At 40.1% G+C, this 27,557-nt stretch overlaps 1 protein-coding gene across 1 annotated transcript; it reads right to left on the bottom strand.

The window, feature by feature from the left end:
* Positions 1–1,771: 1,771 nt before the first annotated feature.
* arhgap28 (Rho GTPase activating protein 28) lies at positions 1,772–27,208 on the bottom strand. Its single transcript, XM_085172944.1, has 15 exons — positions 24,727–27,208; positions 19,444–19,591; positions 19,153–19,373; positions 18,804–18,912; positions 16,569–16,918; positions 16,273–16,435; positions 7,439–7,530; positions 6,924–7,001; positions 5,766–5,919; positions 5,600–5,682; positions 3,127–3,336; positions 2,933–3,055; positions 2,559–2,686; positions 2,377–2,414; positions 1,772–2,294 (listed from the first exon to the last, which is right to left on the bottom strand). The coding sequence occupies exons 2-15, from the start codon at positions 19,589–19,591 to the stop codon at positions 2,212–2,214; spliced, it is 1,980 nt and encodes a 659-aa protein (XP_085029070.1). The 5' UTR covers positions 24,727–27,208; the 3' UTR covers positions 1,772–2,211.
* Between the last annotated feature and the right edge of the window lie 349 nt (positions 27,209–27,557).

Here is a 27,557-nt window from a genome sequence, read left to right as displayed (position 1 = left end):
TTAAATGGTGAAGAATTTGAAGGAACTCGACTTTTAGCAAGTCCATTATATCAAGTTCTGGTTTGGTGATCGATGCTGCCTCTCGATTTTGTGCTGTGATACTACAAAGTGCTTCCAGATGAGATGTGTGAGATTATCACTATGGTAACATCTCTGTCACCATGGTTACATGGCATGTGATTTTTTTTTTTTTATGCTGCTTACTTACCCGGCTTAGATAATATAGTCCTACCCCTGCTGCTGTTGCGCACACACACACACACACACACTAACAGAGAGAGAGAGATTAATCAGAGAAAAAAATCCTCTGGCCTCTAAACTAATGACCTCTGGCTCGTGATCATAGCTCCAGCTTGGACATTTCATAACACTGACATTCCCCTCAGCATTGTGGAGTATGAGGACCTCTCTTCAGTGCACCTTGAAGCAACTGTTGTTGTGAATTGTTGCCATAAAAATAAACCGGCATGAAGTGAGCTGCATTGAACGCGATCATCACCTTTACTTGTTTTTTCTCACAGTCAGTATAAAACACAAACTTTGCTTCCAGGTCACAAAAATAAACCCAATGCCTTCTTTGAGGTTTCCACCTTGTTGTAAACACTCAGTTTCTCCATCTCCATTTCATCAAGCTGTGCCTTGATTGTAGACCTCCTTGAGATTGTTCTGGACTTGGTTAGATGTTGTGAAGGAAATCTTAACCAAGAAAAGATTTTTGCAGTCATCCACGTTAGCCTCCTTTCATGGTCTTCAAGGCACCAGATTATGGATTCTCCATAGTTTTTGCTGTCGCTCTGATTTGAGATTTTCAGCCTATGATGATAAGAAGGCCTATGGCCAGCCTAAAAAGGCCCATACCTGTACCATAAGTCTATCTTGCATCATAGGCTGCAATTCAGTGACTAAATTTAGTAATCACAGCTCTACAGCATATCTTGTACACTTGATTGAAGAGAAGAACAGAGCTGTTGACTGATCACCACTTGATGGTGGCAGGGCAAGAGGATGCCAGTGTATGTATATACTAATATTACAATGTTGGGCCTGTACGATTTTGTGATAGAGGTTTCTACTTGAAATGTCTAAAGCGATAAAAAACAAATGAGGAATAAAACGCTGTTTTAAGTCAGTTTAAGTCATGCAGTAAAAAAAATGAGATGAATGCATGTAGATCTGAGAATCTTTAAGCTCACAGCAACTGGGTTAGCAACCTTGATGACTAGGTTGAGCCCACAAACCACGGTGGTAATTTGAACCTAGTGTCTGCTCTGATTTCAGTGATACATTATGTATCATTGTCTGTGAAGGTTCTCAGTCATCCAGGTCATCGTAGTCAAAGGCGCTTGCAAAGAAAAGCGTCTGGACTTCTTTTAGTTACTTGAAGACGTTTCACCTCTCATCCGAGATGCTTCTTCAGTTCTAAGGTCAAATGGTGGAGAGTCCCAGATTTAAACCTAGTGGGAGTTTCCCCCCACAGAGGGACAAAAGGACCCCCTGACCCTAGAACTGAAGAAGCTTCTCGGATGAGAGGTGAAACGTCTTCAAGTAACTAAAAGAAGTCCAGACGCTTTTCTTTGCAAGCGCCTTTGATTATGTATCATTATATACTGCATGGTCTGCTTATTATTTACATTAAATTATTTGATGTTATTGGTGTATCCTCTATTTTCATACATTGTTCTCTACATAGGTTCATCTCTGTTGCTTTCCAGATAAACAGAGAGAAGACTTCATCTTTAATTACACACATTGACCAGCAGGTGGAGACAGCTTGCCATCAGTACATATTCAAGTTTTAATATGAGCATCATTAATAAACACATTTGTTCTGATGTACAGAAACAACAGCAGTAAATAAAGACCGGAGCAGGAGAAGATGTGACTAATCTGCCAGGACAAACCAAATTCAGAAAGATAAAAAAACAGACTGAACAATTGTTTGATAAAGGACAATGTTACTGTGATGTCATGCCAACAGCTGCTGTATGAACAAAGGAAGTGGTTCATGATAAAGGGAAGTTTGGATCCACTTGTGGGAGAGATTGTCACAAATGTGATGAGGCTGGTGCCAGTGTTTTTGTGACAGCAAAAAGCACGAGCTGAGACGTGGAGTGAGGGCAACGAGACAGGTGGTGGTGCATGTGTCGACCGGTGGGGAGGCATTAATGAGAGAGGTGGTGAGACACTTGAAACAGGTTCTGAGACAGGTTGTCAGGGTTTAATTAGCCAATCACAGTGGGGATTAACTCTGTAAACATCCAACAGAACACAGTCAGGATGAAGACGACGCTCACCTGAGAGACAGGCAGAGAGACAGCTTTAATATTTAACATCCAGTCCGTCAGGTGTTTATCACGATGTTATAATGTGACTCACAGATGTTTCCTCCAACTTCATACAGATGTTGAACTGGACTGATCAGAGAAAAACAAAGACAGACGGAGAAAGACAGGGATGGTAAATAAAAGTCAGATTTTCCTTCAGTGTGGGAACCATAGGTGTGGATCTTCACAGAAGTCGGATAAATGTGCATCTATGTGTGAGAGAGATTTTGTCACCTGTTCTCACACTCGAAGCGGGACGTTATGTCCTTGGCTGTTGTCTGTTCCTCAAGTTGTATCACCATGGAAATCTTGGTGTGTAGAGGAGCATGAACTCTGATCACACCTTCACACAGCTCTGTGATCTGCAGAGACACAAACAGAAAGCACGCTGAACCCGGACTCTGTCCCGCATGCCTGTGGTCTTTGACTAACCTTGTTTCTTAGTTGATTCTGGACTCTATCTCCTTTGGTCCTGACCTGTATCAAACCTGATTTCTCTCTCTTCTTATCTGTTCTCTGTCTCACCTTGTTTTGGTGCCCATCTCATGCAGTTCTTGGTCTTTCCAGGTCCTAGTCTCTGTCTTCCTTGGCCCTGGTCTCTGTCTCACCTGATCTCTTTCATTCTTGTCATTCTTCTTCCTCAAAAGTCTACTGGTCCAGCTCAGGCCAAGCTGTTTCTGAATGGACACCTGGTTCATCTGTCTCACCTGAGACAGTAGAAACTTGGGGACCTATCAAAGAGAACGAGAAGTCATCGGGGGTTAGGGGCACCGAGACTGTGCAGGTGTGTCCTGAAACTTACGGTCCAAAGCAAGTCCTGGTGAATGATCATCAGCCGGATCAGCTGAGCTCCACCCACTGCCTCCTCCATCTCATCTCGTTTAGCAATTGAGCGCTTGTTTCCATGGTGACGACGGAACAGGTTGGGTGCCATCACCATGGACACATTCCACAGAGACATACGGTTCTGATCCTGATGAGAGACCACCATACGGAGGAAGACCAGCAGAGCCTGGAACCACAAAAAACAGGTTTTCTTGCAACCACGTGTGATTTCTAAAAAAAAAAGTCTGTCATGGTCCTGGGTTGGTGACCCACTGTTTTAGGTTTTGTACTTTTCTTCTTGATTTCATCAGGGTTCATGACTATTAGGGTTTGGTTTCTGTTTCTTATTTCTAGATCTCTAGTTCTTCTGGGTTTGTGATTTCTAGGTCTTCATGTTTATTCTCTTGTTCCCCAGTCAGTCATGTCTCCTGTCTAGGCCCTGTCCTTATGTTCCCTGTGTCAGTATTATTGTGATGTTAAGCTCGTGTCTCTGAGTCCGTGTCTGTGTGTGCGTGGCGTATTTCCTGTTTTATTTTGATAGTCTGTCTCCTACCCCAGTGTATCTAGTTTTGCCTTCCTTCGTCGCATCATGTCTGATTGGTCCCAGCTGTGTTTCTTCCTGTTTCCTAATCCTCTCGTGATCCTACCTGTGTCTTTTAGTCCTCAGCCTACCCTTGCTTGTTGTTGGGTGGTTAACCTAGCCTACTCTCTCTTTGTACTGTGTTTTCTCCCGTCATGTTTCGAGCCGTGTTTCCTAGTATTCAGTGTCAGTTTAGTTTAGGTTTTACGTTAGGGGTTTTGTTTTGTTTTGTTTTGTGAAGTTCTCTTCTTTGATGAGTTGTTTAAGCTGCGCATTAAGTTAACTTTCCGTCTGTGAGTACTGCACTTTGGTCCAGAATGCAATGATTTACAAATCTCATAAATCCATAATGTATTCATAATAGAAAACCATAACAATCACTGTAGCTCTGCAGTGATTCACTAGAAAATTGGCAACGTCCATCAGCATCCATTGACCCTGCACAGTTGACTATGGAATATTTAGTAGCAGTATTAATTTTGTTGACTAATTTTTATTATATTTTTCATCAACAAACTTTTTTTCTAACAAAAACAAGACAATAACTGAATAAAAATGAATGAAAGGCATCGAAACGTTCGTCCACGAATAAAAACGAGATGAAAATGTTTCTTCTGAGACAAGGCAGGAAGTGAGCCAGAGGTGATAATCTTGTGCAGTAAGGTTAGACATTTGATCTGCCGCTGACAAACAGGGATAGAGACAGGGGTTCAGCTAACACCTATGCACCCTGTTCCTCATGAAAATGTGACAAAATGTCAATGTTTTGGAGGAAGAGAATTGTGGACATACATATGACACCTTAAAATTTGGTGACCTAAAGATTTAGTCTACTATAATCTAAAGATATATACTCACCTAAAGCAAGACGAAAACAAAAATTAGGTGGCTAAGTCTGGACTAAAACTAAATTATATTTTAGTGAAAAGACTAGGGATATACCTAATCTAAATCTGCTGTCAAAATTAACACTTTAGCAGTAAGTAAATTTTATGACTGGGCTTGTTGGCACAGGTGGCATCTGATCATGGTACCATGCTAGAATTCACTGACCTCTTGAGAGCCCTTTTCTTCAACAAGTGTTTGTAGAAGCAGTCTGCATGCACAGGTGCTTGACTTTATTCACCTATGACCAAGGAGGTGATTGGAACACCTGAACTCAACGATTTGATGAGTGAGTGAATACTTTTGGCAATATAGTGTGTGTCTGTCTTTGTGTGTGTAGGATAGCGTGGGGGACCTTGATTTGGAGAGCAGAACCCCCGTGACCTGAAGCTCCAAAGACGATTTCCCTCTTGCATCTGTGGGCGGTCTATCCGTCAAGCTCAGGTCTTCTACATGAGGCCTGGGAGCTTGAGGGCCCTGCGCATTTTCTTAGCTGTTCGTAGGACTGCACTCTTCTGGACAGAGATCCCCAATGTTGTTCCTGGGATCTGCTGGAGTCACTCACCTAGCTGATCATCTATCTATCTATCTATCTATCTATCTATCTATCTATCTATCTATCTATCTATCTATCTATCTATCTATCTATCTATCTATCTATCTATCTATCTATCTATCTATCTGTCTATCTATCTATCTATCTATCTATCTGTCTATCTGTCTGTCAAATGAAGGTTAAGTGAAGACTTAAATGAGTTTACAAGGGTATAAATATATTTTAATGATATTAAATTGTCTGTAAAACTAAAAGATTCCCTATAACGTGCTGTCCCATGCTCTCTTAGGCTGTGACATATGTATACTGTGTGTATACTGCCCTCGTTCTGCTTCTCACTGTTTGCCCAATTCTCTCTCACTTGTGTTTGTGTGGAACTCTGTGTGTGTCTCATTTGTGTGTGTAGAAAATGTCTGGGTGAAGCTTTACTCTCAGAATTTCTCTGTTGACTTCTGGAAGAAGCAACGTCAGCAGCTGCAGGGCCTGAACCTGATGGAGCTCAGAGGGGATACCTGCAGGGACACACATTTTCATCATTTAAATGTGTTTGCATTACATGAAGTGTTTCTGCGTGTTTGTGTGTGTGCACACATACTCAGTACAGAGCGGTAGGTGGACAGGTGTGTGTGTGTCAGCAGAGGGGTTGGCAGCTCTCTGATGAAAAGCTTCAACAGACTGGAAGCGTCCACCTGTCTCAGCGCAGACCAGTCAAATCCCTCATAGCACCTGTCTAATTCTCTACGAAGGCACTGCAAGCAAACAGAGGTGGGCAGAGAGACAGCAGGGAGAAAGACACACAGACAGAGAATCAGACAAAAACAGGTAGGTATTACACACACACAGACATAGATACACACAGGCAGACATACTCAGTTTCCCAGAATGTAAAAAGTCATTTTAAAGTGTGTCAGAGTGTGTGTCCATCTTTTGTGAGGACCAATGTTGAGTTTAGACCATCTCAAAATCTAGAAACAAACACCACTTAGCTGCTGTCTTGGCCTTACTACTATGCTATGTTAAAGCATCATCTAAAGAGAAAAACAATTTGATAACCATTCGTTTGTTACCTAAAAACTAGGACTAGTGTTGGGTTCAGAACAGCTTTCGGGTTATAGGTTAGAGCTAGGTTACGGTTCATGTTTGAGGATCTGGGAATGTTGATCTTGCTTTGCCCATGATGATGCACCTCCAGTCAGCCAACATCCTAACTATGCATTGCTGAAGACAGAGAACCTATGCATTGTTCAAATGTTGATTGGTTGACAAATGTGACGGAACAGGGAAGGGAGTGACAGGCAGTTCACTGCGAATGAAAGAGATGTGGAAATTACAGACTGGCTGCAGTGGTAATCTTTCACACTCAGTTTCACTTCAGCTTGTTGTGTGTTATAACTTCAAAGCTAGCTCTTCAAATGGATAATGGATAGTAGCCCACAGACTGGTTGCACCACGTTTTTGACACTCCCTTCAACCAACAACAGACGCTTTTTGCAGGTAGACTTTCAGTGCATGACGTGCCTCATGAATGGTATAGGTGCCAAAGTTGAACGTTTCTGCAGGTCACGCACCTCCCCATTTTTGCTACATGGTGTGTTGTGTCGCTGCATCACAGCTGGCTTGCCAGCTTTTACCACAGTTTTTATAATATAATAGTACAGTACTTCCGATTTCCACTTCTCCTCCTCCACTGCTGATGTGGCAGCAGTTATTCTGTACGGAAACAAACAGCAGTGTATGCTTGTGTGTGTGTTACCTTGACTCTAGCAGCTGATGCTGGTACTCTGAGAATCCCCTCAGTCAACAGGCCTGTTTGCTCTAAGATACACAACAGCTGCATGCATACACACACATAAAGGAGGGTGTGACTGGTTACTGTTGTTTGTTTATTTTCATAAAATTTCTAAACAAGATGTAAACAAAGGTAAACTAACTTTGCAAGCTGTTAGTTAAACAACTACTTTAGGTCACCAAGATCATATGCTAATGGACTCATACTATACAGCACTTATCTACTCTGAGCACTGTTTACTATAAGCATTAAACATTTTACATCATGCACGTAAATAGATGCTTCAGCTTGGGGGTCAATATTTTGCTCAAGGACTTGAAGAATCAAACTACTGACCAAACAGTAACCCACCTTTGCTCCTGAACTGCCCAAAGACACATAAGATTAAACTATAGTTTCATAGGTTTTAGAGTAATGAAGCCAGCGATCTATCCCCTGTCTGAAACTTCATTAGACATAGAGAAGGACACGTTCTTCACCTTCTGGAACACGACAGGAACTTTGACCCCAGGAAACTTCTTCCTGTCTTTCTCCAACAGCGTGTTCAGAGGAACGCCAAACACACCACTGTCTAATGGACAGGACGACAAACAATCATACAGTGAGTGTTCTGAGAGACAATTTATACATCCTTTAGTACAGGGTTTTACTAATGGGGCTTTTTCAGCAGCAAAATAGTTTCAGCTCTGCCCTTATTGCTTATCCCATCCAGTCCCAAGTTAACTGCGCCTACATAGAGCCAACGGCAGTTTTGCTCTTTCGGCCCCATGGTGGGCAAACCACACCCACGGTGAGCAATCCCACTGTGGATTGCCCATTGAAAACCATGACAATCAGGGGACCTCTTGGGATCAAACTACTGTGGGGCCTTAATGGGCTAACCCAAAGGGGACCAGTATGGGTTTTCCTATGGCAAACCCAGAATGGGCTGCCCATGTTTTTTGGGGCCCAAAAAGGCTAAACTGCTATGGGCTAGCCCAACATGGGTTTACTGTGAACACTTACTCATAAGGTAGCTGCAAAGGGCAAAACTGTTGTGGGTTCTGGATGATTATCAAAATAATTATGCATAAACAGTTAAACCATTGTAATGAGACACACAGTGCTATGAAAGTGTTTGAGTCTTCTGGATTTCTTTGGTGTTTTTGCATATAGTCACATTTGCAGGTTTCAGCTCAAACTAATTTTAATCCAAACCTACCTGGTCCTGTTTAAAAACATAATAACAACATAGTGAACCTTCCTGGGAGTGAGTGGCCTACCAGAATTAGTCCAAGTGCAATCAATCACTCATCCAGAAGGTCACAAAAAACAAAACAGAACAAGATCTACAGAAACGCGGGCCTCACTTGTCTCAGTTAAGATGTGCGTTCATGATTCACCAATAAGAAAGATCAGGTAGAACGTATCTATGGAAAAGTTCTAAGATGAAAATAACTGCTGACCAAAAAAAATACAAAGGCTTGTCTCAAATTTACCACATCTTGATGATCTCCAAAAAATCTGAGAAAATATCTGAGAAAAGTTAAAGTCTTTGGAATGTTTGTGTAACATAAATGTTTGTGTAACATAGCATTTCACAAAGAGAACATCATACCAAGAATAAAAAACAGAATAAAAAACATTTCATCCACAGAGGCGAAATAAATCATGAGCAGTTATGATTGCAGTTCTTGCTGCCAAGAATTGCACAACCAGTCAATCTTATATATACTTGAGTTATCTTTGTCTAATATTGAAAACTGTTTGATGATCTGAAACAAATGTGTGACAAACAGGAAAAAAAACTAAATTAGGAAGGAGGTGATACTAGCAGTTGAAACGGGGCAGTGGTGGAACGAAAACGATATAGCTGGACAATCTGGAATTTACTTCCTAATGTTGAAGTACGACATGATCTCCCATCTTGCTCTGGGGTATTAAAATGCATACCTTATGGGTTTAGTGGTAGTGCTGGGTGGGAGGCAAAGTACTGATCTTTATAAAGGTATTAAGGACATCTCACATTAAGAAGTCTTTGTGTTTATCAGAAATTAGTCTCTGGTTTTGTTGGTTTATTCTGAGTTTTCCTGTTTTTGAGATTTTTTTTAAAAATTTCTCTTCATTGTTAATTTTACATTTTTAATTGCTATAGTATAGATGATCTTAATCTCTGTAATATCTGCTTGTTTGTTTCTCTTTAGTCGTTTCCTGCTACCTTGCTTCCTGTTTTATTTTGAAAGTAATTTAACTCATGTCTTCTGTTTAAGTTTACCTCCTTTTGTATCCGTGCATTTTATTCATTTCAGCTGTTTCTTGTTTTCCAGATGTGTCCATCCAACCTGATTCAATACTGGAATAAGCAGTTTTTAAGGTTTTGTGTTCCAAGTATTAATTAATGTTTAAATAAACGTAATAATTACAGAACATTGTTATAAATATTTTTTATGATCCAGCAGTGAGGACATTAAACCGTTCTGCTGGAGGTTTCTTTCTGTTAAAACAGAGTTTTTCCTTCCCGCTGTCACTAAAGTGCTTGCTCATACCAGGTCATGTGATTGTTGGGCTTTTCTCTGTATGTATTGTAAGGTCTACCTTACAAAATAAAGTGCCTTGAGGCGACTGTTCTTGTAATTTGGCACCGTATAAATAAAATTGAATTGAAACTGAAACAGTGTTTCCTGAAAAGCCTCTCTTGTTTAGCGGGAAATAGATTTCATCAAAGTAGATGTCTTTTCGAAAGTGCTGTAATTAGGTTTAAGAATACAGTTCACCCACTTTTATCATCTTCAGTAGCCTGTACCAAAAGAGAGCAGAGCAGGTACCTGAAGGCTACTCAAACAGAGGTCGATTATCTTGTTAATAGTTTTAACTTTTCACTACGATACTGTAGCTCCTGTGAAAAAGAGAGCCTCAAATCAGAAGTACTTGACTCCGTGGTATAATTCTCAAACACGTAGCCTAAAGCAGATGACTCGTAAGCTGGAGAGGAAATGGAATCCCAAATTTAGAAGATCATCATTTAGCCTGGAGAAATAGTTTGTTGCTTTATAAGAAAGCCCTCCGCAAAGCCAGAACATCTTACTATTCGTCACTGATTGAAGAAAATAAGAACAACCCCAGGTTTCTCTTCAGCACTGTAGCCAGGCTGACAAACAGTCAGAGCTCTGTTGAGCCAACCATCCCTTTAACGTTAACTAGTAATGACTTCATGAACTTCTTCACAAATAACATTTTAACCATTAGAGAAAAAATTTCTCATGATCATCTCACAGATGTAACAACATGTACCGCTGCTTTCAGTACCATTTAGTCTTTTTCTCCTATTGATCTTTCTGAGTTAATTTCAGTAATGTCTTCCTCCAAACTATCTCTAATAATCGCTATGTGCCATCCCTTGACCCAGCTAATTATAGGCCAATCTCCAACGTTCCTTTTATCTCATAAATCCTTGAAAGAGTAGTTGTCAAACAGCTAACTGATCATCTGCAGAGGAATGATTCAAGATTCAAGATTCTTTATTTGTCATGTGCATGGTTATACAGATATAACACGCAGTGAAATGTGACCTGATACGCTCCTCGACTGTGCAAAAAGGAGAGACACAACTTTATGGCTTATTTGAAGAGTTTCAGTTTATGAGGTTAGACCCAGTTCCAGCCTCTGCTTGACTGTCTTTCAACAGTTTGAGCCAGTGTCTTATTCTGCTTTAAAAGACATAATTGATCATCTCAAAATCTCCGGTTCCCCGCACGATATTCTTCCTTCTCGTTTCTTTAAGGAAGCGTTACATGTTATTGGTCCTTGGATCTTACTTCTGCTGAATGCATCATTGTTATCAGGTTGTGTACCGTCTGTCTTTAAGCATGCTGTTGTGCAACCTATTATGAAAAAGAAAAATCTTGACCCTAATGGTCTCACTAACTACAGGCCGGGCTCCAAACTCCCTTTTATTTCCAAAATATTGGAAACGGTAGTTCTAAAACAACTTCAGGCCTTTTTAGATGCAAATGGTATTAATGAAAAGTTTCAGTCTGGTTTGAAACCTCGCCACAGCACAGAGACAGCCTTACTTAGAGTTTTTAATGATCTTCTTTTAACAGTTGACTCTGGATATTCTGTGGTTTTAGTTTTACTTGACTTATCTGCTGCTTTTGACACGGTTAATCACAACATTCTTCTATCAAGATTGGAACATGTTGTTGGTCTCAAAGGTACGGCTTTACCTTGGTTTAAATCCTACCTCTCAGAGAGGTCATTCTCTGTTGCTATGGGGCAACACTCCTCAGCTTCTGCCCCTATTTATTGTGGTGTGCCTCAAGGGTCCGTGCTCGGTCCTGCTCTTTTCTCTTTGTACATGTTGGGATTAATTTCTTAAAAATATAACATCTCCTTTCACTGTTATGCCGATGATATCCAGATTTATTCACCTTTGAAATCTGACGTGTCTGCTTCTTTGCAATCTCTGTTCAACTGTTTGCATGAAGTTAAAATTTGGTTATCACATAATTTTCTTACACTGAACGAGAATAAGACCGAAATCGTAGTTTCTGCCCTTGGCCCTCTTGCTAGCCATCTCTCACCCACTGTAAGAAACCTCGGAGTGTTCCTGGATGGCTCTTTTAAACTTGAGAAACAGGTCTCCACTGTGGTAAAAAACAGCTTTTGCCAGTTGCGTCACATATCCAAAGCAAAGCCGTTCCTTCCTTTAAAGGACCTTGAAAAGCTTTTCCACTCATTTATCACATCCAGATTGGACGACTGTAACTCCCTCTACTCGGGCCTCCAACACTCTTCTCTTTGCCGACTTCAGTTAGTTCAGAATGCAGCTGCGCGTCTTTTACCAGGTACGAGAATCTGTGAACACATCACTCCAATTTTAGCCAAATTACATCGTATCGATTTTAAAACTCTTTTGTTCACTTTTAAAATTCTGAATAATTTAGCACCCAGCTATCTCTCTGAACTCCTCCACTTGTACAATCCCAGCAGAGTACTTAGATCGTCCAATCACAGGCTCCTAGCACAACCTAGGTCTCGACTGAAGTCCAGAGGTGACCGGGCCGTTGCAACCGTGGCACCCAGACTCTGGAATAACCTCCCTGTTCGTATTCGTACAGCCGAGTCTATCCAGTCTATTAAATCACATCTTTTTACTTTGGCTTTTGATTCTAACTAGTTGGCTGTTCTGGCTTGTTGTGTTGTCACGTATTGTTTGTTGTCCTGTTTTATTGTTTTGTCTTAATTGTCTCATGCTTTTACTGACTGTGAAGCACTATGGTCAACATTGTTGTTTTTAATATGTGCTATATAAATAAATTTTGATTTGATTTGATAAGGTTGTCCCACTCACAACTGCATATCTGTGTAAATCAGGATTTTCCATTGTGGCCACAACCAAGACCGAAGCCTGAACCAGACTCAGAGCAACACTGGAAGCTGCTCCGAGAGTGAGCCTTTCCCACATTCCACCCAGACTAGATCCGTGTCTCATTAACAGCTGAACATAAAAGGGGAGTGGCCTATTGTGACTGTTTGTTGAAGAATAACTTCTGGTTCTGCCAATGAAAAAACCTTTCAGATTCACTCAAAGATTATGAGGCTATATTTTCATTTGCCCTTTATTTAAATTTTATAACAGTTTATTTATTTATTCATTTAATTAGAAAATTATTTTGAATGTATTTGTTTTATGAACACATTATTCTATTTTTTCTTTTTTCTTGTCTCTTTGAGTAAAATTGAATTATTAATTATTTTGTGTTTTTAATCCTGACTTGAGCCTTTTAACTTTGCAGTTTGATTTGTTCCATAAATTGTTGGCATTTTGTTTTATGTGCAGGTTCTTTGGGATTATTAGATTGCATCATGTCATCATCGTGTTTATTTGACAAGGTTTTAGCCATTAAAATGATGTAGATTTGATTTAGTTATTAAATATATATAAAACCAAAAGCAACATCAATTTATTCAATACAGTGTTTGTAGTGAAAACATTAGACCCAGAGGTAAAAAAGGTTAAGAACCGCTGATTTTCTACACACATCTTTGCGTGGGAGTAGTGTTGGGAAGGTTACTTTTAAAATGTATTCCATTACAGAATACAGATTACATGCCCCAAAATGTATTCTGTAACGTATTCCGTTACGTTACTCGATGAGAGTAACGTATTCTGAATACTTTGGATTACTTAATATATTGTCATGCTGTTTACAACTATGTGAATGTACTATTGCTGTGATTTATTACTGTTACTGAAGGTCCGCGGCTCCGAACCGTAGTAAAGGGACCTCTGGCTAATACGTCGGGTTCTGTGTCGGCTCGTAGCCGAAAACTAGCTTTACTTTGTTGTCTGGGTCAACTTTGCTAGCGAGAGACACAGAGAGGCGTTGAAAGGCTGCTCCAACGGAACTTATTGTTTTTGGAGGAAAACACGAACACGGTGTACAGTCGAGTCTTAATAGCTTACTTACAGCTGGGCTCGTCAGGCTCTCTTCTTGGCTGCAGTGGTTATTATTATATTTACATGCTTCCAGCTCCCGTTTTTGCTCGATGACAGCTCGTACTTTTCCTTTTTCTCCCTCCCTCGCTCACAGACACATAACTTGTATGGCAGTCCATTCTCCCTGCAGCACGGACTACACTGCCTATGATGCTACATTCTTTAGAGCTATACCTGTAGCATTCTGCCTGTTAGCTTAGCACAACAACAACAAAAAGGCCTCTCTCACCCAGGAAACACGCAGAGAGAGAGCGTCACCCTGTAACCATGGCAACTGTAACGCTGCCGCCTGGAACAACAGAACGTAGCTGTCAAACAAAACCCAAACAGTCCTGACCCGCCGCAATATGAAACAGGGAAATACCGCCGTGTAATCCATTTATTTCAACAAAGTAACTGTATTCGAAATACCACCCTTTTAAATGGTAACTGTAACGGAATACAGTTACTCATATTTTGTATTTTAAATACGTAACGGCGGTACATGTATTCCGTTACTCCCCAACACTGCGTGGGAGTTACAGTAAATCTTGCAGAGCGGTATCATTCTGTACTGCTTCATGTAAGTGGGAAGATGATTTTTGTTGTTAAACATTTCAGGGTACATTTATTGTACAATTTAATATGAAAAAGTTGCTTAAAAATGTAAATTATGTTTGGATAAGTGGAGTAGGATGGATGATTCTGTTTTGTTGTAGTCAACTTAGAGAAATGTAGATGATGATTTGTTTTTTACGTGTGGACAGAAGATAAGATGGTAAGAGTCATTCATTCTAGTACATCCATAAGATACTTTCACCTAGAGTACTTTCTCTAACTCTAAATTCTGGAGTATTTGTTGTTATGATAGTGTAATTTCAGATTTATATTGGTTAGTTTATGAGGGTGGCAAGTTCTAGAAACTCCCAGATGGCAATTTCAGTACATAAAGTTGGACGATCAGTAATTTATAGATTACATGAAAATGAACACGACATTTCTTTTACATTTATACTACAGGAACAGCAATACTGCTTCAAGCAGCAAGCATTAAGATGTAAGCTCTAAATCTTAAAAGAAGGGAGAGAAAAGTTTAAGTTTGGTAAATTCACTTCTTCAAGAAAAACCTATGACAATACACTACCAGTCAAAAGTTTGGACACGCCTTCTCATTCAATGTTTTATCTATTTTTACTACTTTCTACATTGTAGATATATATGAAGAAAGATATATGGAGTTATACAGCAAAGAAAAAAAAAGATAAATAACTCTTAATATATATCTTATATTATAGATAGTAGAAGAAACCACTACTAAGGAAAAGCACCAAGCAGAAGAGATTTGTTTGGGCGATCCGATCCGGTTAGTTGGACCATCATTTATTTTTTAACAGGACAATGACCACAAACACACCTCCAGGCTGTGTAAGGGCTACTTGACCAAGACAGAGAGTAACAGAGTGCTGTGCCAGATGGCCGGGCCTCCACAGTCAGCATCTCTGGGAACTCCTTCAAGACTGTTGGAAACCATTTCAGGTGATGACCTCATGAATCTCATCGAGACAATGCCAAGAATGTGCAAAGCAGTAATCAAAGCAAACGGTGGCTATTTTGAAGAATCGAAAATATAAAACACGTTTTGAGTCATTTCACACTTTTTTGTTTACTACATAATTCTGTATGTGTTCATTCATAGTTTTGAAGAGAATTTAAAATGTAAATAGTCATGAAACTAAAGAAAAACCATTAAATGAGGAAGTCTGTCCAAACTTTTGACTGATAGTGTATACATCAAAAAAAATTATGACTGTTTTTTGTATGCTGTAATTTAAATAAAAAATTAAACACAAACATTTTAATTTTATTTATATAGGGCCAAATAACAACATCTGTTGACTCAAGGAACTTTATATTGTTAGATAAAGATCCTACAATAATACAGAGAACACACAGAAAACCCAGTCAGTAGACCCCTATGAGCAACTACTTTGGTGACAGTGGGAAGGAAAAACCCCATTTTAACAGGAAGAAACCTCCAACAGAACCAGGCTCAGGGAGGGCAGTCATCTGCTGCGACTGGTTGGGGGTAAGGGGACTTTATGACCCTTTTCTGTGGGCAAAATACATACATACACCTTACATAAATAAAAATAGTAGTAAACTTATCTATTTTTATGCTTGTGGAGTAGATGCACACCACTTCCACATCGGTTTCATGTCTGTCTCTCTCACTGATTACACTGGAAATGTAATGTTGCTGTATCCACTCTGAAAATTGTCTGCAAACAATAAGGAGCAATGATGACGCACCATCTACTGTAAAAATAACAACTATTTGGAAATCCAGGAAAAATGGTTTGGAGAGATGTTCTTTGTTATGTGGATCTGGATCTTGTTTTTTGTTTTTTTGGTTATATACCGTTTTTAGTTCCACATTACTTTTTGTGTTTATGTTAAAAATGCATAATTACATTGGCGAAACTTAAGTTAATCAGTAAGAGTGTTAACATCACTCGCTCTAGCAGCCTGTACATACTTATAGTTATAGAATATTCATAACATACTTCATACCGTGTACATTATAACATACCATAATAGACCCATTTCTGTAATATACTCACATATCTATATTATTGCTAATATATATTGTAATATATCTATATCATGGCTAAAGCACTTCTGGATGGATGCAAACTGCATTTCGTTGCCCTGTACCTGTGCATGTGCAATGACAATAAAGTTGAATTCTATTCTATTCTATTCTATTCTATTCTATAGCTTTCTAATATCCTAATGCTATAAAGTCTTTGCTGTGAAGCTGAATGCAAGTCATTATGTAAAAAAGAAACGCACCCCGGTTCCTGCAGCGTGGAGGACGTGTGCGTTTGGTGTGGATGCCCAGAGTCATCAGGAAGGTTGTGAGCTCAATGTGCGAGATGAAACACAGCTGTGTGAGGTCACGTGACGACAGGTCGCCTGCACAGCTAAGACCCTGAGAGGGAGGGATAGATGCAAACTGCACACACACACACGGACACACACACACACACACGCACACACACACACACACACCGTTAGCAGCCTCCTGTGTTCTAAGCAATCAGATTTGACTGGAAGACCTCTCTCAGCATGCAGCAGGTCAAACTCACCTGCAGCTCACTGTTGTTGTCTCTATGGAAACGTAAACAGTCCCAACAAGCCTTGCCCCTTTTGTGCTCAGCCACACCCTCTGAGTACGGAGAGTCCCGCAGCACCCAGTCAGGTTGCATCAATTGACTGACGGGGGACGAGTGTGTGTGAGGAGGGGAAGAGGTGTATTTGTGAGAGTCAGTGTGTGTTGGAGAATGTGCGTGTGTCAGAACATTTGTGTCGATGACACGTGTCAGAGAGCATTTGTTTCCTGGAGAGTTTGCGTGATGCAGAGAGTCTGTGTTTGAGGGGGGTGAGGGGTGCTCTGGTAGTTGATCTTCAACAGCCAACATGGGTAGAGTTGGTCGTACTGTAAAAGACACAAAGCATACAGCTCTCAGCAGGTACAGAGAAAAAACAAAATCTCTTGCAGAAATAGAATCGTGTTAAAAGCAAATAAAAATAGCAAATTGCAAATCATTTAAAACCTTTTTCAGATCTGTTCAAATCACACAGCTAGAGTTATTTATATAGTGCATTGACACAAGAGCCATCTGGAGGATGATGAAGAGATGGTGAGAAGGAAGATTCCTTTTTAACAAGAACAACCAGGCTTAGTGACAGACAGCCATCTGCTGTGACCGACCTGGGGCGTGTGAGGAAGAGGAGAGCATTGAAAGACGAGGACAGAACACATGCTATGGGAGAGAAGACAAAAGTTAATGACATGCAAAAGTGAAATGTAAACACAACAGAACACAAAAACAAAACGTTCACTGCATCATAGAAGGTCCCCCAGAAGCCTGTGGCAATAGCAGCATAACTAAGGGATGCTTCAGTCACCTGATCCAATGAAAGTTGAATGAAAGTTTCAACTGCCTGGTGGCAAGCATGGATGTAGAGTCCCACATATATACATACAAAAAAATGAGTAGTCCTATTTTTCCTGAGAGCTTTTTATACAGTAACAGACATGTTTCCATGCTAGACGACATCATACAAAATATAAAAGGACTCTTCCTGTCCAGCTTACATGCTATAATTCATGTGTGAATTACACAAGGAGTCAAATGTCTCTGATTTGTTTCACAGCACTATTAATATAAGTGACCTCTGTGGGAGTAAGTGTAAGCAGCTACTCTGCATGTTGGGACAAGGCACTGAATGAAATAGTAGTGAAATTATAATTAGTTACATTAGTTACAGTTATTTCTCAGAGACACTCTGACGCAGTGTGTGTATATATCTATCTATCTATATATATATATATATATATATATATATATATATATATATATATATATATATATATATATATATATATATATATATATACGCTAAGCGGAAGGAAGGGGGCCGGGGACTGGTGAGTGTCAGCACCACAATCCCGGATGAGACAACGAACATCCAAGAATACATTGGGAAGATGGCCCCAACTGACCGAGTGCTCAGTGAATACCTCAGGCATCAGAAACCCAAGAAAGAGGAGGGAGACGAGGAACCATCATGGAAGGACAGAAGGAAGAAGGAACACGAGAAGCTGGAGAAATACCAAGGGCTCAGAGAAGAGCTCGAGAGGATGTGGAGGGTGAAGGTATCGGTGGTCCCCGTGGTAATCGGAGCACTAGGTGCGGTGACTCCCAAGCTAGGCGAGTGGCTCCAGCAGATCCCAGGAACAACATCGGAGATCTCTGTCCAGAAGAGCGCAGTCCTGGGAACAGCTAAGATACTGCGCAGGACCCTCAAGCCTCTGGTAGAGGACCCGAGCTTGAAGGATAAACCGCCCGCAGGGCGCCCGCAGTTCTTCCTTATACAAGAACTAAGTGTTTTCACTCAGGTCATAGTGTCTGTCTCCTGATAGTGTCTGATAGTGTCTGTCTCCTGAATCCCAACTGGTAGCTGGTTTCACAGAGGAGGGGCCTGAAAACTGAAAGCTCTGCCTCCCATTCTACTTTTAAATACTCCACATGTAAGCCTGCAGTCTGAGACAAACCTAATATTCTTCAGGTTACTCTGTATTCATACTGTTTAGAAATGTGACTAAATAGACCAAAAAAAGACTAAATAGACCAAACCCACACACAACAGTGCAGTGTCTATCAGAGGTACCAAAGACCATAAAACCATAAATCATCTGCATCAAGGCTATGCCCTTAGCCTTTAACCTGGGTGGCATCTAACATACATAAAGATATATAAAGAACCAACCTCTGCAAAGGACCACAGGAATCACTTATAGGTGAGCAGACACGCACCTCTGTCTGCTCTTCGGCGAATGGTCTTGGTGGTGGTGTGGTATCGACTTGGTGGTGGTTCAGCATGATGGGAGTGGGGGTACACACATCTGTCTGCTGGGTCGTCAGGCTGGAACAAAAAGTTGGGGAAAAAATGCAGATCACAGCCTTTTTCTATTGCCCCAACATTTCCCAGGAATTATTTTAAGACACACAGCTTCTTACAATGACTATAATCTAAATTGCTGTGATATTCTAAAACATAATTTATTGTATGGTTGACTATACAATTTCATAAAATATCTCTACATCTGTGTTGCACATTTGTTTTGCATTTAATATAAAATGCATTTGTATGTTTGTGTCCCACCTCAGTGAAGATATCCCGGACATCTCTGATTGGCTGTCTGTTTCTCTTCTTAAGTGTCTCGTTATAGTTATCCAGCCTCTTCCTCACAGTGGTTGCTTGTTGATGTGTCAAAGTGGACAGCAGCACCTCAGCTGGCGGTGGCTCCTCATCTGCCAATGGCAAGCCCGTCACCAGGGAAGCCAACCCCGCATCTGTCAGCCACGCCTCCTCAAGCTCCACCTCTAAAAGGAACAAATCACGTAGGATCCGAACAGTAAGATGACATCTGACTCAGCTGTCAGTTTGACATACCATCCATACTCTTTCTCTCATCTTCCTCCTCTTCTTCTTCCCCATCCTTCTCTTCCTCAATGCTGTGTACTTCCCTCCAGTAGGTCTCCATGGCAACATGTTTGGGGTCAGAGGTGGTGGAGTTAGAGGTGGTAGATGAAGACAACATCTTGTAAAAAAAAAAAAAAAGTGCCAGCCAGACAGAGATAATTTTTTATTTTACGACTATTAGAATTTCAAAATATGACATAAGTAAAGTGTTATCTTGTTAAAAACTTATCAAAGCTTTATCACTCCAACTTTTCCACGCTGCCAACAGAGGATTTATTGACATGTTCCAAAACCCAGTTTGAGATATTTTGAGCTGTGTGTTGTCCTGCTGAAAAGCAGTGATCAGAAGAACGCCACTTAAATGGATGGAAACAATACTCAGATAGGCTGTGACCATTTCAACATAGTAATTAGTTACTAATTACAGGTTACTTCTCCAAGAAAGTAATCTTGTTACTTTATGGATTACTTATCTTTAAAAGTAATTAGTTGCTTTATTACTTAGTTACTTTATAAAAACATGATACACAACCTGAATATGTAATAAAGCAACAAACCTTTCAGCCCAATTCTATTTTTTGAATTGAATCAAATGAAAAAGTTGCTTCTTAAAAATTGTTCTATTAGTTTTAATCTTTCAACTTTATGTACGGGCGACCGTGGCGCTGGGGGTTGGGAAGCGCATCTGTAACCGCTTCCCAGAGAGCCCGGGGATTGCCAGTTCGATCCCCGGTCTCTCTGTCCTGGTCGTTGTGTCCTTGGGCAAGACACTTCACCTACCGCCTACTGGTGTTGGCCAGAGGGGCCGATGGCGCGATATGGCAGCCTCGCCTCTGTCAGTCTGCCCCAGGGCAGCTGTGGCTACAACCGTAGCCACCATTCACTCCACCAGTGTGTGAATGTGAGAGTGAATGAATAGTGGCATTGTAAAGCGCTTTGGGTGCCTTGAAAAGTGCTATATAAATCCAATCCATTATTATTATTACATTGCATCAAGCAAAAATGTAATTATATGCAGCAGTCTCTGACTTGAAGAAATTTGTTTAACATTTAACACTGAATTTTCGTTATATTCCAGCTATACAATAAAATATTCTTTTGTGTTTACACTCACTCTTTCAAATAGATGCAAGTAAAGCAGAAAAAATAAATAAAATCAAACTTTTAGCAGCACTAAGTCCTGTCGCTCTGAGTCTATTTTCACCTGTTAAGCAGAAGTGGGGCCTTCGGAGTTTTGCCCGGTACCACAGAGGTCATGTCACTCGGGGTGATCCGTGGGTTTCTCTGTGAATTTCACATTCCCATGTTGTGCCAAAAAGTGATCGTCTGCCAAAAACTGATTGCTTGTATTTAAGCTACTATGAATAAGTTGTTAGTCTATAATATGCGAAATATATGTCAAATGCATCCTTCATGAGTGATATTAAGTCATTTTGGGCTGCAAACAACATTTCTGTCACAAGGTAGAAATCAAGACATCAAACATGACATCTTGGCCAAATTGTAATAAGGCTTGTGGCCTTCATGACCCTGATGAAGGCCACAAACCGAAACGCGTTGGTCAATTATTAAAGTTGTTCATCTTCCCTTACATATATACTTACATATCTATATTATTGCTAATATATATTGTAATATATCTATATCATGGCTAAAGCACTTCTGGGTGGATACAAACTGCATTTTGTTGCCCTGTACCTGTGCATGTGCAATGACAATAAAGTTGAATTCTATTCTATTCTATTCTAAATTCTAGAGTAATCTGGCCATGGGCCAGCAGAAAAAATGCAACAAATATAACAATAGTTTTTTTTAACATATTTTAAGTGGCCAAAAACCCGACTGGTTATAATGTAGGTACAATAACACAGAGTTATAAAGATACGTGGTAATTTTATATATTACCCTTTGTAAATCCTTTTTAAAGTCTATTTACCAATATGAGTAAAGACATTACACATAAAAAAAACACATGGAAATAGTGGAAATCAGATGACCGGCGTGCTAGGTGCTTCCTCAGACTTGAAGTTTAATTTTTATGCTGTAAAAAGAAGTTTTCTTCCCCAGTGGACACTAATGTTTGTCATGTTTTACGGAATCAAACTCAAAGTAATGTCAGTACTTCCAAGCTTTAAATGCTGCATAGTCGTACTCTCTCTCCCGCTCCATATGATCTATTGTTGATCTGCACACGTCTGTAGCTGCCACGGACGTCGCGAGCTCGTAAGTCATTGTCATGAGCAATGTTCTCTCTAATTTTTCATGTGTCTGAGCGAACACACAAACTCCCTGAGCGGTCCCTTGGACCACTGTGAGCAACAGCAGACGTGTGCACTGTGGTCACGCCAGCATCAAATCCATCCAAGTTACATGTTTATTAAAATAATCAAATTACAGCATTTATGTTAGACTACTTTTAATTAACTGCTTTAGCCCACTTACAATGAAATTTAAAAAAAAATCTTGTTCATGACCTGTGTAGTATGTTAACACTACTGGAAGTAAAAATAACTTGAACTCCGATTTTGAAAACAAAACTTTCTTCTTCTTCTTTTTTTTGTATAAAGCTCTGACTTGTATTTTGAGTCTGTGGTCTGGGAGAAAGTCTGTAACTCTCTGTCTGCAAAATACATTATATAATGACCAATGTTGGGCAATTAATTATATAGTTACTTCTTCAAAAAAGTAACTGAGTTATGCAAACAACAAAGTTTTTTGCAGCTGTTTACCTAAAAATGCTGCCAAGGCATTTTTTTAAATAAACATTTCAAACTATTTACAGAACAATCAGCTGTTCTGCACCAAATCTGATGTCACACAAATTATTTGTGCAACTCCAAAAAATAATTTCTGTCCACTATGAGATGAAGTAGAACAACAGCCTGATACCTGCAGGCCTGACAACAGGAGATGTATCACTGCTGTAACACCTGTAACATTCAGCAGTCGCCTCATTGCTCTGACACACACAACAAAACTATTGACTACGCTACACACTAACTACACACTAACTACACAAGATTTGCGCTAAATGTCGAAAATCTCTCACATCTCAAAACACCACCGTTACTCCTAAAACTTCCCCCGTTTCTTAACAACAAAATGCCATGTTGCCACATCATTTTTTGATTGGTCAACCAGGTTTCATTTTTCAACCAATAGGAAAGGATGGGGGTTTTTTTGGCGTTGTTTTTGCTCACAGGCGGAGAGTGCTTTTGAGCGTTTTCCTTATAAAACACAGTTTTTACCGTTTCTTCCCGCAGTAAATATAAACAACGACAGTATTCTGGAAGAAAACCAAACATTGCAGATATTTTTATCATAACTCTGGTTTTATGTGGCCGATCAACACAATTTAAAAACTGATATAAAGTCCACACTTTTTCCGTCAATTGTTCTGTCTGTCCTGCTCGCATCTCCAATGGTTGTACACGTCATTAATGTGGCTTCACTCCACATCAGCCGCTTTGCTAAAACACCGGTGTCGCACATAAGGACGAATAAGGACGTATATACAAATGTGAATCGCATCATTGGCTGGACTATGGGATAAGGTGGCATCGTTCTAATCCCATACAGGAGCAGCCAGTCACTTACTGACTAACACTGCAAAACAGAATTGTTAAAGTTTTAATTTTAATTTCAATTTAGGTTAGATATTTTTTTGTGCGCAGAGACGTGCCAGCAGTGCGCAATTGCGCACGCGCGCAGCTTAGAGGGAACATTGGTCATGAGACAATCTCACAAACAAAATCACAGTTTAGTAACGCAGTAACGCCTATGGGAAAGTAACAGTAATCAAATTACTTTTTTGCAATAGTAATCCCTTACTTTACTCATTACTTGAAAAAAGCAATAACATGGCGGGACATTTAAATCATACTCGGTTCAACATCAAGTGTGCTCTGAAAATATCGCCCATAACATGACGCCACAATCACCAGCCTCAGCTGTTGATACAAGGCAGGACGATCAGTGCTTTCATGTGTTTTCACCAGATTCTTATCATATCATCTGAATGTCCCAGCGGAAATCAAAACTCATCCAGGCAACATTTCTCCAATCTTCTGATATTTGATTTTGGTGAGCCTGTGTTATGGCTGACAGACGTCAGACGATGTGGCCTTCTGCTGCTGTAACCAGTCTGCTTTAAGGTTTGGCATGTTGTCCCCATTAACCCTACAGATTGTGTGAAAAAAGCAGATCAGATGTATCTGAAATTCTCAAATCAGTATATCCTGCACCGACAACCATTAAGTGACAACGAGAGCCACTTAAATCCCCTTTCTTCCTCATTTTGATCCTTAGTTTTTAATTTCTGCAGGTTTTTCACGTCTTTGTGACTAAATGCATCGAGCTACTGCCACGTGATTGATTGTTTAGTTATTTGCACTGAAGAACAGCTGAACAAGTAGACCTGTGACTGTATTTACTCTCTATGTAACAGAATTTGTAACAACACACATTTTATTTTAGTTAATTATAAGACATATATATATGTCTTATAATTAGTTATATATGTTATATCTCTATTTAAATGATATCAGAGTTTGTGGCTGCTGGTGGAATGAAGCTGAGCTCACATTATAAATTTATGAAGTGTATGAAGAAAGGAAGAAGGAAGTCAGCCTCTTTTCATATATTGATCTTTGTGTGTGTGCGTGTGTGTGTGTGTGTGTGTGTGTGTGTATGATGGGGTAGAGGGGCCTTCATTGTGTGTCAGGGGAACCTCGAGCTAATGGTTTTGGTTCTCGAGGGACAACAGGGTGGGGTGCTAAAGCTAAAACTGTTGTGTGTCCATTAGGACAGAGGAAATGGATGCTGCTGGCCAATCACAGCATCAAGAACTAAGTGTTTTCACTCAGGACATAAGACAATTTGACCTGATTACTCCTTGTGCAGAGTGATGAAAAATATTGACTTCGATGGGTTGAGTACAAGCTAGTGCAGTTTGCTGTCATTTGTTCTCAGTTTCGACTCAGTTTCGATGATGACTTCTGTCATAGCTTTGATGATAATAATAATATAAATAGGCCCAGAGTCTATAACACTCACCAGACTTCTACATTCTATCTATTTCAATATTTCTAAATTTCAAGTGGCTCTAGAACTGAAGTGGAACTGTTCCTCAGACTGGATCTGTTTTATATCAGGCTGACTATCTTTAACAACCAGTACATTTTCTATCAATAATCACACCGTTCTCTATCACTGTCAGGCATCGAGAGCAAAAACAGGAAAAAAGAGACTCACCTCGGATCAGTATGCTTCCCGATCCTCTCTGCGTGGAGACATGAGAAGAGGCGATAGGAGGGGCCTGTACGTGTGCTTGGTAAGAGCATAGGAATATGGGCGGGCTGGAGCTTCCCAGTTTAGACCAGCTGCTGGACGCCACCTCGGACTATTATGATGGTATCACAACTTTATAGTAAATATGTTGATTTTTCTTTGTTATAAGAGACACAGTCAGCTGTCCTGGGCTGACTAACTTATCACAGAATAGAAAAGTCTTTATTAAAAGAAAACACGGTCAGCTAGTGAATTAGTACAGGGTGACCTGCAGGGTAATTTTATGCTATAATCTTTCACCAGAGGGTCGACATGGTTTTCTAATGCCAGCTAAATAATAATAACAAGCCATCTGTGCCTATAGGGTTACTAGAATTACCATTATAATTGATTACTTTCTTATGACTGGTTGAAACTGGTTTTCAGTCATTCCCGTTATTGCAGCAATCCTTACATATATAAAAATACATCTTATTTGGTAAACAAGAAGTAATAGCTTACTAAATGTAGTAAGAAATATCATATGACATGTCCATTTTTCCAAGGGTGCAAAAGAAAAGAACATTACACTCTGCTAGACAGATGTACTGCATTGTAGAGAGTCAGTGGATGAGATATGAGCGATTTCTGTGTCTGTCCTTGTGACAGTGGGGTTGAATCAGTCTGTTAGAGACGATCCTCAGAAGCTGCACCTTGCTGAGGCTTTTAAACTCCATCATTAAGCTGTTACCCTGTGTTTATTGCTGTTGCCAGTACAAGAGAAGTGAGCCACTGCAGTTGTGTGCAGCAAATATAAACCTCACTTCCATGGGATTTTGCAAAGAACTTGACCTGAGTCCATATTTAAATGTTATTGGGTTTGAGGCCTTTACACTGAGGCAACAAGGAATCTGATGAGTTAAGGTCTGAGCTGTAAACAATACAGAAACAGAGGTAATTTCTTAAAATAACAAAGCATTTCTCCTTATAACAATGATACAATAATACAATAATAATGAAATGGGCAGCACGGTGGCACGGTGGTTAGCAATGTTGCTGCACAGCAAGAAGGTCCTGAGTTCAATTCCACCATCAGGCCGGGGTCTTTCTGTGTGGAGTTTGCATGTTCTCCCCGTGTTTGTGTGGGTTCCCTCCAGGTACTCCGGCTTCCTCCCACCGTCCAAAGACATGCAGCTTGTGGGGATAGGTTAATTGGATAATCTAAATTGCCACTAGGTGTGAATGTGAGTGCGAATGGTTGTCTGTCTCTATGTGTTAGCTCTGTGACAGACTGGCGACCTGTCCAGGGTGTACCCTGCCTCTTGCCCTATGACAGCTGGGATAGGCTCCAGCGCCCCCCGCGACCCTGAAAAGGATAAGCGGAAGCAAATGGATGGATTATTTATTCCAGTCTATCTTGCAAATACATGTTTGTGCTGCAATGTCATGCACAAACACAAACTAGTAGATCCTTAAGATCAAACCTATGTCAAAATAGTGTCATTCTTTTGGTCCATTGGTGTGTGGTAAGCCATCAAACGCCCCCTATTGGAAACGAAGAATATAAGATGAAATTTGATGTACAGTGTATATTATTCATATATTTAAGGAGCTGAAGTTAAAAATTAAAAAATCTGAAAAAAAATCCAGACCCTTGGGAAGTTTCATTCCACTTGCATTAACACGGTGAAAATGGCTGAAAAAAGAAGAGTGAAGTGGCCACAAATGGCCACCGTAGAGCCCAGGACTCAAACTGTCACTGTGGATACATTACATCACTTGTGTGATCAGTGAGTTCTAGTGTTAAAGCACAAATTAATAGCACTCTTTCACATGCATGAAATCCTAATGCTGCTTGCTAATCAGTTAGCCTTCACTACTTAAATTCCAATTTTTATTCCCTTAATAATGCTATGGAGAAAACACAAAGCCAAAATTCCTTCCATCCTCTTAGTTATGTTCCTGGCCTACTCGTGCTGACCACTGGCTGATAAAGGTGGGTCATCAGCTCACCTAGTTCACCTGGCCTTTCAAGCAATAAAAGCTGGCCCATGCGACTTGCTCTTTCACTGTTTGTGTTTTGTTAGTTTGTGTCTAATAAATAATCTCTTACTTAACCCTTTTCAGGGTTAAAGAAAATCTGCTCGGTTCATTTGAACACTATTAGGGGTGGCTGTAGCTCAGGTGGTAGAGCAGGTCATCTACTGATCGGAAGGTTGGTGGTTCGATCCCTGGCTTCCCCAGTCTGCATGCCAAGTATCCTTGGGCAAGATACTAACCCCAAATTGCTCTCCGATGCATCCATCGGAGTATGAATGTGTGTGAATGTTACTTAGAAAGCACTTACAGAAATGTGCTTGTGCGAATGGGTGTGAATGGGTGAATGTACAAGTTGTGTACAGTGCTTTGAGTGCTCAGAAAGAGTAGAAAAGCGCTATATAAGAACCAGTCCATTTACCATTTATTAGGTGTGTAGGGCTGTTCTTTAGCATAATCCAGATAATCTCTTGAAAAACAAAAATCAGTTTTGAATGAAATGTACATTTGCTGGAGTTCGGAATGCAGCGCTTTTGCCTGTACTGGAGTAATTTCCCGCTGGGGAAGCACGCTTTTTAAAAATGTATTTGTTATTTTTACTAAATGTAAAGAACTAAGTAAGGAAAGACTCCAAATAATAAAGCGCTGCAAATTACATCAAAGTTTTTATTTCTTTAAATATTTGTAATAGGTGTTCTGACTACTGAGCAGTACAATGGGTGGGAGTGTTTGTGCCACAATCGGGATCAGTTACTGAATATTGACCTCTCTCTCTTTCG

Source organism: Neolamprologus multifasciatus, chromosome 9 (assembly GCF_963576455.1).
Source record: "Neolamprologus multifasciatus chromosome 9, fNeoMul1.2, whole genome shotgun sequence".
Classification (NCBI taxonomy): Eukaryota; Metazoa; Chordata; class Actinopteri; order Cichliformes; family Cichlidae; genus Neolamprologus; species Neolamprologus multifasciatus.
The sequence above is the reverse complement of the archived record's forward strand: the minus strand, read 5'-3'. Positions and strand labels throughout refer to the sequence as shown.